A 17059-nucleotide genomic window follows, 5' to 3' on the forward strand; every position below is an offset into this window, starting at 1 on the left:
GAAATTTACGGAGAATTATTTTGGAATATATAAAAAATATTGGGCGAAGAAATACCAGAGGGGGCCCACCAGGTGGCCATAAATCCTAGGGGGCACGTCCTACCCCCAGGGCACGCCCCCAGGGCTTGTGGGCCCCCTGGCAGGTCTCCGGTGCCCATCTTCTGCTATATGAAAGGTTTTGACCTAGAAAAATAATAAGGAAGCTTTCGGGACGAAGCGCCGCCGTCTTGAGGCGAAACCTGGGCAGAAGTAATCTAGCGCTCAGGCGGAGCTATTCTGCCGGGAAAACTTCTGTCCGGGAGGGGGAAATCAAAACCATCGTCATCACCAACGATCCTCTCATCGAGGGAGGGTCAATCTTCATCAACATCTTCAACAGCACCATCTCCTCTCAAACCCTAGTTCATCTCTTGTATTCAATCTTTGTCTCAAAACCTCAGATTGGTACATGTGGGTTGCTAGTAGTGAGTTTGTCCAGGCTTGTCCTTTTCTACAATAAGGATTGGGCCACCTTGTTGCACCTTTGTTACACTTGTTACTTGTTACCCGTTACGAATTATCTTATCACAAAACTATCCGTTATCGATAATTTCAGTGCTTGCAGAAAATACCTTGGTGAAAACCGCTTGTCACTTCCTTCTACTCCTTGCTTGGTTCGACACTTTTACTTAATAAAAGGACTACGATTGATCCCCTATACTTGTGGGTCATCAGTCTCTTCTTGTCCATAAAATATCACCATGAATTTTTATCGCGTTTGGACGTCGTTTGCTATGGATTTTCTGGAAAACCAAAAACATGTAGAAAACAACAACTGGCACTGGGCACTAGGTTAATAGGTTAGTTCATGAAAATCATGTAAAAGTGCACCAAAACCATATAAAATCATTGTAAACATGGCATGAATACTTCATAAATTATAGATACATTGGAGAAGTATCAGGGGTAATCATAACTGAGTTGATTGTTCAAGTAAGAACAACACCCTAGCACCGGTCCACCCACATATCAAATTATCAAAGTAGTGAACGTGAATAACCTCAACATAATGAATGTTAACTAGACAAAATTCCCATGTGTCCTCGAGAACGCTTTGCTCACTATAAGAAGTACTTTCGGCTTGTTCTTTGTTATAAAATGGATTGGGCCACCTTGATGCACCTTTGTTACAATTACTACTTGTTATGAACTACCTTGATAGAAAAATATCTGCTATCAGAGCAACTCCAATGGGGCGACCCATTTCGTCCGCGGCCGTCCTTTTGGGTCGGCGCGGTTAGAAAAGGCAGCCCCAACGCGCCGACCCAAACGGACGCGCGTTCGTTTTTCGCCCGCGGGCGACCCATTCCCGACCCATTTTTTAGCCTGATTTGCGTCGGCGCGGACACGCGACGGACGCGTGCGCGCTCGCCTACTCTTGTCCCCGGGCCCGCTGGTCTGTGGCACATTGGCCTCCCGTCTCAACCTGCGACCAACAAAGCAACCCTCCCGCCTCCTTCGTCGCCAACGTCGCCGCCCATTTTTTCCGGTGACTCTTCCAGCCGCCGCCACCTCCACATCCGCCCAGCAACGCTGCCCCCTCCCCCCCGTCGCCCTACGCCGCCGTTTTGCCGCCGGGGAGCAAACTACTTCCCACCGCCGCTTCCCCCACCGCAAAGCCGCCCGCGACCAAGAAGCCGCCTCGCCGCCCCTGCCACATCCGACCGGCACGCTCGTCGCACGCCGTCACACTCGTCGGATGCCGGTAGGGCAGCTAGCTGGTATGTGGGCGCCGCGACTCCCCTCGCCGGCCGTCTCATTCGCCGACGCCCGCAAGCTGTTCGACAGTTTGCCAAGGTACGAGATGGACTCCGTCGACGAGTTCTTTTTCCACAATTTCCTTTGCGACTCCGACGATTCGTCGTCCGACGACGAGGAGGAGATATTGGCTGTCGTGTTTGTCCATCACCACCTCAACAGCCAGTGGCCGTCGTTTCGTGGCTCCATACCGGGCCACCTTCCGGCGTTGAATCGCAACCGAGAGAGTGGGCATTTCCTTCTCTGGAAGGACTACTTTGATACAACAAACCCGTTGTTCAAACATCATAAATTCCGCCGCCGGTTCCGTATGAGTAGGCATGTTTTCAACCGTATTAGAGAGGGAGTGGTCGGCTATGATGACTACTTCGAGTGCAAAGAGGATGCCGTCGGCAAGATTGGTTTCTCCTCTTATCATAAATGCACTACCACCATCCGAATGCTTGCATACGGAGTGCCCGATGATCTCATTGACGAGTACATCCGTATGAGCGAGTCTACATGCCTAGAGTCCCTGTATAAGTTCTGCAAGGCTATGATTGTTGTGTTTGGCCCTGAGTACTTGAGAGAGCCGACAGCTGAAGATACAACCCATTTGCTGGCAATGAATGCCAGCAGGGGCTTCCCAGGGATGCTTGGCAGCATAGACTGCATGCACTGGGAGTGGAAGAACTGCCCTTCTACTTGGCAAGGGCAGTATAAGGGACATGTCAGGGCTTGCACTATCATACTAGAGGTCGTGGCTGGATCACACAATGATATCAACGTGCTTCAGCGCTCGCCGGTGTTTGGTAGGCTTGCCGAAGGCAACAGCCCACCGGTGAACTTTACTGTCAACGGCCACAACTACGACAAAGGGTACTATTTGGGCGACGGTATCTATCCTCAGTGGACCACTATTGTCAAGACAATACCCAACCCTGTCGGAGAGAAAAGGAAAAGATTTGCCCAAGAGCAAGAGAGTGCTAGAAAGGATGTCGAGCGTGCCTTTGGTGTTTTGCAATCTCGATGGGGCAGCGTTCGGTATCCTGCTAATACTTGGAGCACACAGAAACTATGGGAGGTGATGACTGCTTGTGTGATCATGCACAATATGATCGTAGAAGACGAGCGCCCGGAATGTCTGTACGATCAAGGCTTTCAGTTTCAGGGTGAGAATGTTGTGCCTGAGCATGGAGTAGCGGCAACATTTGAGCAGTTCACTCAGTTTCATGAAGACATGCATGATTGGGAAACTCACGTGCAACTGCAAAATGATTTGGTTGAGCATATGTGGACTCATGTTGGCAACCAATAGATGGTATCTTCTTTTATTCGTTTGCAAAACTATGTGAAACATTTTTATTTGTATTTGGCTTGTAAAACTATACTATTTATTCGGGCGGCCAGACTATTTGGCTTGTTTTAACATTTTCATTTCACATATGTTTGAATGCAAATCAATGTAAAAATGGGTGGCCAGCCGGCCACGCCTGCACATATGGGTCGGCGCGTTGGGCGCGCTGCCAACCCATATCAAAAACAGGGCGGACGCCGGGCGAGCGGCCGACCCAAACGGACAAAAAGCGGACGAAATCGTCGTCCGTTTGGGTCGGCCCGTTGGAGTTGCTCTCACTATTTACAGCACCTGCAGAGAATACCTTACTGAAAACCACTTATCATTTCCTTCTGCTCCTTGTTTGGTTCGACATTCTTACTTATCAAAAGAACTATGATTGATCCCCTATACGTGTGGGTCATTGGCACTCCTTCTCTGAAACGTTCTTTCGTCATTTCCCCTATAAGCTGATTTGATTGTGAAAATATTAGTCCTTTCCCAAGCCCAGGCCCATATATCTTCTGTAGCTCTTCTCGACCAGGCCATACTAAGAATAGCGTTCGTATCTGGCGCAAGAAACGTCTCCCTTACCAGCTGTGTGTTCCATTGCCTAGAATCTGGCTCCAGCAGATTGGCGACAAGCTGCACCAAATTAATAGTAAGCCTTCCTATTTGTTTCATAGTGTGTGTTCCTTTGATCCATCTATCATGCCATATTTCAGTCCTTCTTCCACCACCAATTCGCCTGATCAGGCTCTTACTAAGGGCATTCCTTCCTCTAATGATAGCCCGCCATGTCATCGAGGCCCCGTGGGACAACCTGCGCTAAGGATATCCTCTGAAGGATAATAACACCCCTTGAGAACACATGCACATAAACTCTTTGAATTAACCAAGGTCCCGAAAACCTAGCCCTCCTTTATATTTTGCTACAGCCAAATTCTCCTATAAGTGCCAATGCATTCCACTTTTTATCTAATGATCCCGCCCACCAGTATTTGGACATTACTGTCGTCAGTTTCTTGCACAAACCTTTTGTGAGTTTAAAAAAACTCATAGAATAGGTTAGTAGTGACTGGACCACTGCTTTAAGAAGAACCTCCTTCGCTGCACATAACATCATCTTTTCACACCACCCTTGTACCCTAGACCGCAAGCTTTCCACAACATACTCAAATTTCTTCTTTGCAATCTTGCCCGTGGCTGTCGGTAGACCAAGATACCCTTTAGAGAGTTCTTCCCGATGAATATTCAAAGTCCTCTTAACACCTATCCTAACAGATGCACCACAATTTGGACTAAACAAGACTGAACTCTTCTGCTTGTTTGTACTTTGGCCCAAACCAAGACAATGATCTTCCAATATGTTATAGATTTGTGGAGTCTCTTTATTACTTGGTAGATATAGGCCTCATTCGGTTTGGAGGAATTTCATAGAAAAACATAGGAACAAAGAGTCCGGAGACAAATTTCCTATATATGCATCCGGTTTGTAGGGAATGCGTATAGGAATTTCGTAGGCATACTACTCATTTCCTGTGTTTTTGGAGGAAACTACACATCCACTCAAAGCTCATTTTGCGCGTAGGAACGAGGCAAGTCAATTTCTTAGGATGGCAAGTGTCATCCTATCAAATTTCTATACTACTCCTAACTCCTACGTTTTGATTTCCTCCAAACGGAATGAACCCATAGATCTGTGGTGAATGAGTTAGAAAAAAAAAAGATTTGTGGTGAATGGGCGGGGTGGGGACCCATCAACTCTGGAGGCCCATGCACGAAGCCAGGGCAGGCCGACACCCACGCCCGAAGCCCACGACCACCGTCCCAACAACCCACCTCTAAAATGACCAAACCACCCCCAGCCCCAGCACCCCCGCAAACCCACGCACACCCGTAATTACCCCTCTCCCCCAGCCCCATTTCCGGCATTCCCCCTCCGCCCGCGGTCTGAAAACGGAGGCCAGCACACTCCGCTGTCACATCCCACACTCCCACAGCTCCAGCAGCACAGCACAGAGCGGCTTCTTCTCCGTTGGCGGCGGCGGCTAGGGTTTTACCACCTCCTCACCTCCCTCCAAAACCCTAATCTTTCCATCCAATCCGTCGCCCATGCCGGCGGCCTCCTGCTAGATTCGAATCGCGCCGGAGTTGTACTTTGTTTGAGTGCTTGGTTGGTGCTGTGCGCCGGAGATGACGTCCAACCAGTTCGATCTCCTCGGCGACGTCGACAACGACGACCCCTCGCAGCTCCTCGCCGCCGCCGCCGCCAAGAAGGCCGCCGAGCCCAAGCCCGCGGCGCCTGCCCCCGCCGCCGGCAAGCCCGGCTCCAAGCCGCCCGCCAAGACCCCGCCGCCCGGTGAGTGACCCTCTCGGTTCGCTCTCCCTCCGATTCGATTGCTGGATGGGGTTTTCGATCCCAGCTTCCGTTTCTGTTGCTCATGGTGTGATGCGATTTGTGGCTGCAGCGGAGGACAGGGGCAACCGGGGGGACGGCGCCGGGCGCGGGAGGGGCGGCCGCGGGGGCGGGTTCGGCAGGACCGGCCCGCGGCGGGACTACGGCGACGCGGACGCCAACGGCGGCTTCGAGGGCGGCTACGGCGGCGGCGGCGGCGGCGGCTATGCGGCGCCTCGCCTGGAGGACGGCGATGGGAAGCAGGCGGAGAGGGGCCGCGGGCCGCGCCAGCCCTACCGCGGAGGGGGCGGCCGCCGCGGGGGCTACTCCGACGGGCAGAACACGGACGAGTTCGGGCGCCCGCACCGCTCCTACGAGCGCCGCAGCGGCACCGGCCGCGGCTTCGGGATGAAGCGCGACGGCGCTGGCCGCGGCAACTGGGGGACCGCCACCGACGAAGGGTTCCCACAGTTAAGATTGATCCAATTAGTCTCTGTTTCTTGGCATGATGCTGATTCTTTTTGCTATTATGATGTGTGGAGCTTGACGCCTTCTATGTGGGTGATGATGATTATCAGGGAAAATGTGGAGGCTGTCAACACTGAGGAGACCCCTGCTGTGGCAGAGGATGAGAAGAAGCCCGAGGATGAGCCGCAGCCCGAGGCTGAGAAGGTCAAGGAGGGTGCGGAGAATGAAGAGGAACAGAAGGAAGCTGAGGAAGATAAGGTATATTTTTCTGGAGTTTTCCATCATCTGATTGATTTGCATTGTGTCGTCATAGTTGTACTGTATGGGGTGTACATTTTGCATTGGTGACAAGGGTGATGGTAGCATTTCTTGCTTGATTGGACAATCGAGATACTCCCTCTGACCCGAATTAAATGACAAAGTCTCTATATAACGCCTGTTTTACGTTGTATAGAGGCTGCGTCAGTTAATTCGGATTGGAGGGAATATCATGTTTTACATATGCTATTCTAGGGATGTATTAATTCGGATCGGAGGGACTATCATGTTTTACATATGCTATTCTAGGGATGTAACGTAATACAGTTACTCGACCAGTCTAGGGCCCTGCTTGGATTAGCGTTTCAGCTTGTTTCTGGCCAGTTTAGGATACGGACCTCCTCCCGTCGTTTTGATTCCAGGCAGGAATCAAGAGGCGACCGGTAATTTACACCTGTAAAATAAATACAGGTGTAAAAACTTGCACCCATTCCAAGCAGGGTCTAGATGTTTGCTGTACACCTGCTCGCGTAATAGCTACTTCTGCCACAGTGCAAAAATGGTTTGAATCAAGCTCTTTGGAAGCTGGAATATTTCCTCATCTTCCAGGCTAGTCTTATTGTCAGCTTTGTAGTTCTCTTCTCCTTTGTGCCCGATGCTACATACTGCTGTCAGAGTGTACTGTGTTGTTTTTTTGACTCATTTGATCACATACATTTTACTGTATTGTCACATCTGTGTCACTAACTGACCTCAGCGAGCCATTTGATTTGCTGCTGGTATCTAAATAAGTGGTAGATCAAATGCATATGTACACGTACTGAAATATCAATTTCTTTAATAGTCGTTCACTTTGAAGGCGTACCTTGTTATTTGGTAGGGAATAGTGGAATATGGCTGATCCAGTGACACTAGCGTTCTCAGAAATGGATTGCCTATGCTCAGTTTTACCTAGCCGATAGTTGGTTCATATAACAGCATCCTCTCTTTGATGTAATGTACTCTTGTTTAATCTTATTTTGTCAATAGCTTCCCCTAGAGTATTTGACTTACTGTTATTTATTTGAGCCGTCTGAGTGCTATTTCCCCCCTTATTTATTTGAGCCGCCCAGACTTCTTTGATATATTCCTGAGCTTGTTTGTATTATGATGAAGGTGTGTTCAGTTACAGTGGCGTTACCTCTTCACCCACCCCCATGGGGTGGCTTATTGTGTCATATTCAATTTCCCTAAAACATTCTGGTGCACCTGTACTGTTGTCTGCACATGTTCTGCTTTGGCATTTGTTGTCTGTATATGATCCAGGCATCTCATTACAAGTTTGAATAGGTTACCTGTGGCATGCTTGTGCTCTTTCTGATGCCTAATGTTTGTCCTGTGGCATGCTACATCTGTATTGAAATAACTTGTACTTTGACCATACAGGAGATGACCTTGGAGGAGTATGAGAAAGTGTTGGAGGAGAAGCGGAAAGCGATACTCGCACTAAAGGCTGAGGAGAGAAAGGTTGAAGTTGACAAGGAGCTGCAGTCCATGCAGCAACTGTCAGTGAAGAAGGATGCTGAGGAAGTATTTATCAAGCTGGTAAGTTTTACATCAGGCCGTCTTTCTTCTGCATGTGGTCATATTGATGCTAACTTTCCGCCGCCACCCCTGGTGTAGGGCTCTGACAAGGAGAAGAAGAAAGAAAACACAGAAAGAGAGGAGCGTGCCAAGAAGGTATCCTGCGCATTTGTCTCATGTCCTGTTTACTTTGGTCTGAGCAACTGTTGTATCTTTTACTAACTGTTGTGCTATGTTGTTTCCTGTGGTGCTGCCTGTCCCTGCCTGAAGTCCCTCAGCATCAACGAATTCCTGAAGCCAGCTGAAGGCGAGAGGTACAGTGGCGGTCGGGGCCGCGGCCGTGGCTTCAGGGGACGCGGTGAGGCCCATGGCGGGTACAACGGCGGCGGCGGTGGCCGGCGACCAGCTGCTGCTCCGGCGATCGAAGACCAGTCCCAGTTTCCGACGCTAGGTGGGAAGTGAAGGGGTCTGTGTCCCGTGCCCTGATCCGACTAGCAGCGGCTCCTCGGTGGTTCACTCCAGACCGTGTCCTTGTTGAGTTGTCAGTACTCAGTAGCGTGTCGTCGTTTCGCCCATCCGTCTTTTTTATCTGTCGCCGTGTCTTCGTCGTCGCCGTCTGTGTATCCCGTGTACACCGGAGGTGCACCCGCCCATCGCCGCCCACCCGTGTCGTGTCTTGTTTTAGCCGCAGCTTATTCCGTTCATTTCAATAGGACAATGCCATGTATGAGATGTTTTCCTGGTGCACTTGCTGCTGTCATGTGTCTCCTGTGTGCTTGGTTCTGTGATTTTGCTCATCTCAGAATTAAGTCATCTTCTTTCTTATGGTTTGTGTGTTCATTGTGCATATTTTCTGTGGAGAAATCATTCTGCCATGGCAAGGCACCTGATGGGTGCTTGTGTAAAGGCTGAACTAAGCCTGGAAAATCACATCACACAAATGGCCTCCACACAGGCACTGTGAAACAACTGCATACATGTATGTCACCACACTTGTATCAGTTCATGCTCAGAAACAAGAGCTCAAATCCAGGGTTACACAATGTAAACCCCTATTACTATACTATACTATCTATTCCACTGCTATAAACAGAGCATCAGTGACACAGATGCAAAGAGCAGCACACAATTCATCATCTTGGGTGTTGGCTGCAGTCTGCAGCAGCTGCTGAAGGGTACCAAAACCTGTTAGACAAGCCCTGCTCATCAGCATCCCAGGCGCTCCTCAGGGTGGTCTCAAGGGAGCGGTTCACCGCGCTGACACGCTGATCGGACCGAACCGGGCTGCCCTGCTCCTGGTAGTGCAGCCGGTCGCTCAGCATGCGGCGGCTCATGCTCCCGGCGTCGCTGCTCGGCGCGGAGATGCAGCCGCCGGACTCCACCACCATGTCGCCCTCCAGGATGCGGAGAACCTGACAAACAGGCAGGACATTCAGGAAGAAGGGTAAGCAACTAAGCACAACATGGACACTGAAGGTTGATCACACTGAGAGCTTCAGAGGGTGAAATGGTTGTGTGGGAATATTTGACTGACATGGGACATTCGCGGCCTCGAATGTGGGTCACGCCGTATGCAGAGGTTCGCCGCGTGCAACATGCAGTAGACCTCGTTCTCGCAGAAGCGGTCCTCGAGGCGCGGGTCGATGAGGTCGTCGATCGCGTGCTCCTCGAGCAATGGCCGTGCCTGTTTTCCAAATGAAGGGAACAGGGTCAGAACATATTGTAGTTATACCAGGACAAGGTTCTTCCAACGAAGGCTGGGCCTGTCGACCCAGATGGATCAAAACAGCACAAAATTCATTTTGCTTTAGGTCTGTGTTGCTGATGGAGCATGAACAGGTGCACAAAAATACTATCTGTCAGTTTCATATTGGTTCATGGTGCAAGCATCATTTATTACCTTTTAACAAAATATGTATTCCTTAAAGAGGAATTTTTCTTTGGTTGGTGAAAACTACCATTTAGCTATCAGAGTAGTTTCTTACCATCAAACAGTGGAAGAAATCAGAAAGGGGATTATGATAGCAGCAGTTCTGTAATTATTCAGTGAGCTCACCCATTCAGTAAGGAACTGCTGGCCCTTGGGTCTGTTGATATCGACAGCCTTGCGTCCAGTGACAAGTTCCACTAGAACAACCCCAAATGAGTACACATCGGCCTTCTCGGTAATCTGCCCGCTCTGAGCATATTCAGGTGCCAGGTAACTGTACACAGTAAAAGGGCGGTTCAGATTTGCCAAATTTCACAAGTTATACCTGACCAAGCATGGGAAAGTTGCATGTCTGATCACTCACCCGAATGTGCCAATGACTCTTGTATCAACACCCATGTCTCCGTCAGGTTGCCATCTGGCCAGCCCGAAATCGCCGACCTGTCACACCATCATGAGGAAATTTCAGGCTCAAATGTAACAAGCCAAAACTTGGCATAGCGACGCCAATTATACGTACTTATTTAGCACATGGCTTAGCTCATGATTAAGTTCCAAAATGATCAGGTATATGGTAAGCTTTTATAGCATTGGAATCATGGAATGTTAACATGATTACGGGAAGTAAATTTCAATGCTGGCAATGGCCTTGTTTGCATCGTAACAAAGGTTGATGATCATTTTCATACCAGTGGCTCGAAATCATGCGTGACGAGGATGTTGTTCGGCCTCATGTCGCGGTGGATAATGCAGCCGACCCTGCATTCCTCATGGAGGTACCGCAGCCCCCTGGCGGCGCCGACCGCGATCTTCTGCCGGGCAGCCCACCCCAAGGTCTCCTTGTGACGGCCTAACAGAGAGCAACAACCAACAAGTTCAGTTAGCATAGCAAGGTCACACACTCATGCACTGAAGGAAATATCGGTGCATTTCTATCTCAACAACTGAATTTGTCACACTGAGTTTTGCATGATAAGATTACTAGCTTACCATAGAGATGAGTGTCCAGTGATCTGTTGCAGATGTACTCGTAGACCAGCAACCTCCTCTTGCCCTCGACGCAGAAGCCGATGAGCATCACGACGTTCCGGTGCTGCGCGCAGCTGAGCACCTCCACCTCCGAGCAGAACTCGACGTCGCCCTGCGAGCTGCTGGCGAGCCTGTGCTGCTTCACGGCGATGGCCTGGCCGTCAGGCAGCACCCCTCGGTGCACAGACCCGAACCCACCCTCGGCCAGGAAGTTGGCCCTGGAGAAGCCGCCGGTGGCGTGCTCCAGCTCGGCGTAGCTGAACCACCGCGGCGGCTTCCCGAACACCGGCGTCTTGTGCTGGCACACCGAGCACAGCGGCGGCGGCCCCGGCGCAGGGGTCCGGGAGAGGGACACCACGTCCCTCACGTTGCCTCTGAAGTTGAGGTCTGACCTGCTCCTGACGGCGCTGATCTCCGTCAGCAGGTCCAGCTTGGCGATCTTCTCCAGCAGCGCGTCGGCCGTCGGGGTTCTTCGACGGGTTGGTGTTGGTCTGGGGGATGCTCCGGGTCGCTGCAGGATGTCGGCCATCCATGGCTGGATTGACGGCGAGGCTGCTGCTGATGCTGCCTGAGGAGTTGCAGCTGAAGCTTCACTCCCAGGGTCAGATAGTACATTGACAGTTTCTCTCTTCAGAGGGCTCATATCTCTTTCTGAAGCACAAGCTGGAGTAGTGGTGCCAGGCTCTGAGCTTGCAGCGGAGGATGCTCCGGTGGAATCGTCGAACGCCTCCGTCTCCGGCGAGCTGATGTCTGTTTCTGAAGCGAACATTGGAGAGGTTGCAGGGTCTGTTGAGCTTGACACAGAGGATGCATCAATGTTGGTGGTTTCGTCTTTCTTCAGAGAGCTACTGTCTGTTTCTGAAGCACACAATGGAGAATTGGCTGGGTTTGCTGAGTTTGACAGAGGAGATGTCTCCACATCCTCGGATTCTTCTTCCTTCTTCTTCATCAGAGAGATGCCTGCTTCTTCTGAAGCACACAATGGAGAAATGCCCGGTTCTTCTGAAGAAGTTGGCACGGAGGACGCTCCCGCATCCTCTGCTTCTTCCTTCTTCAGAGAGATGCAGATGCCGGCCTCTTCTGAAGGTGAAGCACACAATGGGGAAGCGCCGGGGTCCGAGGTGGACACGGAGGAGGACGCTCCGGCGTCGTCGGTGCTGCCAGACGGCGTCTCTGAGTTCGGGCTGCAGCTCGGCGTCGTCACGGCGGGTCCCGTGACCGAAACCGTCCCCTCGTTCACCTCATCTTGGGCACTGGGCTCGGGCTGGGGCGGGGGAGTTGCCGGCTCCGGGTGTGCCTCCTCCGTGGAGCACGCGAGGTTGAGCCGGAGCACCTTGGGCCGGGAGCGCCTGACGGCGACGATGTTGCACTGGAGCTCCTCCATGCAGCGCGTCTCCTCAACCTTGAGATCCCTGAATTCAGCAGCAGCAAATGCAACATTACACCACTGATTTTTACAGAAGAAACTGAGCTGATGTGCTGCGTCACCGCCAGTACCTGTCGAGCACCACCCAGCTCGCCCGCGCCCGCCTCGCCTCGGTGGCCACCGTGCCGGGGCCCGCGCCGGCGACGATCCTCACCCTCAGGTCCACCTGCACCAAGCTCAGCAGCAACAGGAGGGCGGCACTTCATTCAGACAAACTTCAGTGGCAGGTGGCAAAGTGACGAGCGGCAGAGCAGCGGCAGCTGACCTTGGAGGGGTCATAGAGGTCGCGGAGGGTGAGCGTCATGTGCGCGCAGAGGTCGGAGACGTCGGAGCGCTGGGCCGGCGCCGCGGCGTGGGCGCTGGCGCAGCCCCCCGCGAAGAAGGGGAAGCTCCACGGCCTTCTACCTGGAGGACGGACAAAGGGGAAGAAAGAAAGAACACACTCTGAGCAAAGCATCCGTGAGTGACCAGGGGACGACAATGATCTCTCATCGGGGGAAGGGGAAGGATCAGGTTATGCGGGTACCGGAGGCGGCGGCCGGCTGCGGCGGCGGCATGAGGACGAGGATGAGGACGGCGTCGCCGGGCCGCGCGACGTGCGCCAGCGCCCACGCGGCCGCCGCCCGGGGCACCTCCCTGGCCGCGGCCCGCGCCGCCACCACCACCGCCGCGGCAGACGGCGCTCCCTGCTCGCCGGCCATCCCCCGAGCGCAGCCTTCGAGCTTCCGCCGGCGTGTCCCGCTGGCTGGTCTTTTGGCAGCGCGCTGTTCGAATTTGGATTTTGGAAGTGGGGGAGCAGAAGAGCAGAGATGAGAAGACTGTCAGTGAGTGAGGAGTGAGGGTGAGATGGTCTTCTTGTCCTGTCTTTTTCACGTCGTTTGAAAATAAAGGGAGAGCTATTATTGCAAGAGCTACTCATCTACTCATGTACTAGTACTGTCGCATTCAGTGCAAGTGCCAGTACTGTTTAGGACAAAGACCAAATGGCCAAAACCCAAAGCGAACAACATTACATGGTTGACAGAAGATTTCGTCTGATTAACCAGTTGCAAATCCCAAGAGTTGTGATGTTTTTCAGGGAAGAATTTTTTTCTTAGCTTGACATGTCCAATTTTATTTTAGGTTTACATGGCAATTTCGTTATTTACATATCATTTAACCATGGTAGTTTCTTAGAGCATCTCAAACAGGCATGGTATCAATGGCGGAGACGGGGGGACCAGCAGGGGCCCTGCCCCCCCTAACAAAATTGATTTAAGCCTAGTATACATATAAACAAGTGATTATGTATTGTGAAAATGAGGTATTATAGTGGGCTGGCCCTCCCTGCCAAGGATAAGCAACACTTGGCCCCCCTTAATACTTTTTCCTGGCTCCGCCACTGCGCGGTATAATCCTTTTACAAGGCCAAAACAGTCTTTTTGCCCTGCGGGAGCGACGAAGAGGTTTTATAGATGCACAAAAACACAGCGCCGAATCCGGCGGTCCCAACTACAGCAGCTCAGATTTTGCAACGCACATAATCCGGCGTCCAAATTTTGCAGCCTGGGATACCGCGTTTAGCACATGCGCTAAAGTTTTTTATGCGCACTCTATTTTACAGCGTCTGCTGGAGCGCTATTATCTTTTTGTCTCCGGCACACAAAAATGATGATTTTTAGCGCGTGATGCATTTTTGAAGATGCTCTTACAGGTAGCATGACAATTTCATTGTATAGACCATGACGACTTTTCAGTTAGACCATGTTAATTTTATTATTTGCAACATGGCAATTTTATTATTTAAACCATGACAATTGTTTCAGTTAGACCACGAACATTTTATTTCTAATGGCATGACAATTTTATTATTGAGAAGAAGACAACTTTTTTATTTTCAATCATGGCAATTCCATGTGTGTGATTTTTATGCTTTTTGAGAACAAAAATATAAAACGTGGCAAATTCATTGGATGTCTCTTTTTAATTCATATATATGCAAATTTGCCATGTACAGTAGGGTCTATCTTTTTTCTGCATTTTTTGGGACTACGGTATTGTTTTTGTTGGTTTATTCTTAGCAATATCATGTTATATATAATGGCAAATCTAATTTTTATTTTGATGCCATGCATTTTGGACAGCTTTCGAATTTTTTTTAGATTGCTGTTTTTTTTGGGACAGGTACTGTCATGCAAGGGATGAAAAAAGAGTGTGATCTGATCTGACTGAATTCGATGCTACTGATGTTCCGTTCGTTCGATGCTACTGATGTCTGGAGTATATACTCTTGTTCGAGCGGAGCGGAAAAAGTTGATGGAGTGAATTCCATGCCTTTCATGCGTGCGTGCCGGCCGGCACGGAGGTTAAGGCAAGATCGAGGAGGCATGCAGCTTTAATTTGGAGGGTACTACACCACAAGGGCCTCTCTTTTTGGTTTTGATCATTGCAGATGCGTTTGTGTCCTTTATCGCCTCGAAACTTGCGTCGCGTTTGCGAACCATGCATGCGCACTGCTAATTCGAACCTGGAGGGAGCCAATTTTTTTGTTTAAAGCCGTAGAGTAACACATGCACTTGCACTTCAAACATTTCGTTCTTCCATAAGTTTGAGATGCTTACCCCCATGTGCCACGTCACGTGGTTAACATTCCATATTTTCGTTCTTCAAATATGCTAAAATGAAGACTCTTTTATGCCATGCATGTGTATGTTAAGTCGAGGAGGAGGAGCTTATACGTTGATTTTTTTTTTCTTTTATGTTGAGCCAGAGGGCCGTCTACTACACTGTGCTGTATATATTTTTTTTAATTTTCACAAGGGGGGTTCTCCCCACCTAAATATATTACCATGTAAGTGAGCCGCCTGGCTCAGGGTAAACAACGAACCAGAGTACAGGGGGTACATACACAAGAGAGGAGGGAGGGGGGAGGGGAGGATTACACAGGCGGCCACATTAGAGCGGTGAGTGCCCCATAAAGCAGTCAAGCCACACGTCCATAACTTGTCTAAGAGGGTGCTTGGATCCAAGGGACTATTTTTAGTCTGACTAAAAATAGTCTCTTTTAGAGGCTAAAGTTCCAAGCACCCATGACTAAAGAGAGGCTAGGACTAGTCTTGAGGCTAAAATTTTTTAGTCATAGAAAACCTACTAAAATATGTATTAGCCCTCTCTCTCTCTTCATTTAATTCTTCTCCTTTAACACATGCGAGTTCTGGATTGGAGGGTTTGGAGGATAATAAATGCTCAATAACTTGATTTTAGTCTTTTTAGTATTTGGATCCAAGCATGGGTGAGGCTAGCAAGTTTTAGTCCCACTACTTTTAGTCATGAGACTAAAACGTATCCAAGCACCCTCTAAGAGCAACAGGCAAACGCACACGCCAGAGCACGACGTCTTCACGACACAACTTTAGCAACCGAGGGAGAGACAACGACGGCCTCTAAAAAACCACCGCGTTGCGAAGTTTCCAGAGTTGCCAACAGCAGAGCAGAAAGAAGATCGAGCTCAAGGCAGTGGCCATCCAACTCGATCGAAGGGCGCAGCTGATGAAGGAGCTGGACGGAGTCGACCTCAGGGGCCAGCCCAACTGCAGCCCAGAACTGGCGGGCAAACTGGCAGCCAAAAATGAGGTGGTCTGCCATTTCCAACGCGGCGGGGCAGATGGGGCAGCCAGCAGCATCCGAAGCGACAATATGCTTTCTCAGGAGAGCTTCCTGCGTGTGGATCCTAGCCTGCACCAGGAGCCAGGCCAAGAAACGGACCCGGCTAGGGGCGTAGTTCCTCTAGACGAAGTCGACGAACGGCACGAGCACGTCACCGAAGTGGCACAGCCTATAGACTCCGGCGGAGGAGTGTTGTATATTTCTGTACTTAAAAAAAATACGTGATGTATACTTTGCAGTATATCTTGACAATCTATTTTCGTACATGACGGTTTTGTTTTGGCTTGAAAACTTAATGCATTGCAGTTTTTTTCTTTTCTTTTGTTGCGATGAATGCAGGACAGTTCACTGAAGATAAAAAAAAGAGAGTCATACGTGACACGAGTTGTATGGTTTTCAAAAGGATCGGCCCATGTTATTATTATTCATCAAAAGAAGAAGAAGAAGAATTGAGCGCATGCATATTGTACACGACGAACTGAAGCCCTCCACGCATGGGAGCATGGCTAGCTGTTGGTTCAAATTAAAGACGACACGCCACATCAGGTGTGACTTTGATCCATGGATATTGGAGTAGTAATTTGGTACTACAGTAGTATGCATTTGCTGTTGGTTCAAACTTCAAATTAATGGAGCACTTTTGAGTACCTTAAAGAAGAAGAAGAGTACATCGGCGGGACCATATCCATGCATGCATGCAGAAGCTGACCGACCGAAGAGTGATTTGGAAGGACAAAATTAATCCATGCATGGTTGTAATATATGCATGCGCGTATGCTGATTCTGGTGAGCCGATCCAGCTATTCGTCGATGGTTCGATGGTTAAGGTTTGTTTCTTCAGCATGCAAATACTTGTACCCATCTTGCAGCTGTATGCATCTTTCTGATGCAGAGGCTGGGGTAAACCTCCTTTTCGAAAAAAAAAAAATCTTGTAGCTGTAGCGTGCTCCCCAAATATCCAGCATGGATGGTTAAGTTTGGCCATACTAATTGAATCTGCTACTAGGGGTACCGACTAGCATCCATCGTTTCCGCCTCGTACGTACTTGCGTGATGTCTGTGCATGCATGGCATGCATGGCCCGGTGCGGTGGCCGTGTCTATCTATTGTTGCACGTACACGTACGATATCGAGGTTTTAATTGTAGTTAATTAGGTTGATTGCAATTGGAAATGAAATCATTGTGTGCACCAAACAGCACTGGTAGAGAGTATCCTTGATTCCAAATAT

General features: G+C 50.0%; 3 protein-coding genes across 3 annotated transcripts; 2 read left to right on the forward strand and 1 right to left on the reverse strand.

Annotated features, from left to right (window-relative positions):
* Positions 1 to 1738: 1738 nt before the first annotated feature.
* On the forward strand, positions 1739 to 3094 carry LOC147993031 (uncharacterized). The gene has a single exon (XM_087539202.1). It carries the CDS (start codon positions 1739 to 1741, stop codon positions 3092 to 3094), a length of 1356 nt encoding a protein of 451 aa, XP_087395328.1.
* Positions 3095 to 5082: 1988 nt separating this feature from the next.
* On the forward strand, positions 5083 to 8624 carry LOC125532073 (RGG repeats nuclear RNA binding protein A). The gene is made up of 6 exons (XM_048696248.2): positions 5083 to 5474; positions 5584 to 5980; positions 6089 to 6236; positions 7662 to 7820; positions 7899 to 7955; positions 8070 to 8624. Exons 1-6 carry the CDS (start codon positions 5309 to 5311, stop codon positions 8259 to 8261), a joined length of 1119 nt encoding a protein of 372 aa, XP_048552205.2. The 5' UTR covers positions 5083 to 5308; the 3' UTR covers positions 8262 to 8624.
* Positions 8625 to 8696: 72 nt separating this feature from the next.
* Positions 8697 to 13193, reverse strand: LOC125532062 (uncharacterized). Its single transcript, XM_048696242.2, has 9 exons — positions 12711 to 13193; positions 12450 to 12589; positions 12256 to 12350; positions 10720 to 12170; positions 10419 to 10579; positions 10094 to 10170; positions 9856 to 10003; positions 9334 to 9483; positions 8697 to 9211 (listed from the first exon to the last, which is right to left on the reverse strand). The coding sequence occupies exons 1-9, from the start codon at positions 12883 to 12885 to the stop codon at positions 8933 to 8935; spliced, it is 2676 nt and encodes an 891-aa protein (XP_048552199.2). The 5' UTR covers positions 12886 to 13193; the 3' UTR covers positions 8697 to 8932.
* Positions 13194 to 17059: the final 3866 nt, after the last annotated feature.

Source organism: Triticum urartu, chromosome 1A, assembly GCF_056163025.1.
Source record: "Triticum urartu cultivar PI428250 chromosome 1A, HENAU_Tu73, whole genome shotgun sequence".
In the NCBI taxonomy this organism is placed as follows: domain Eukaryota; kingdom Viridiplantae; phylum Streptophyta; class Magnoliopsida; order Poales; family Poaceae; genus Triticum; species Triticum urartu.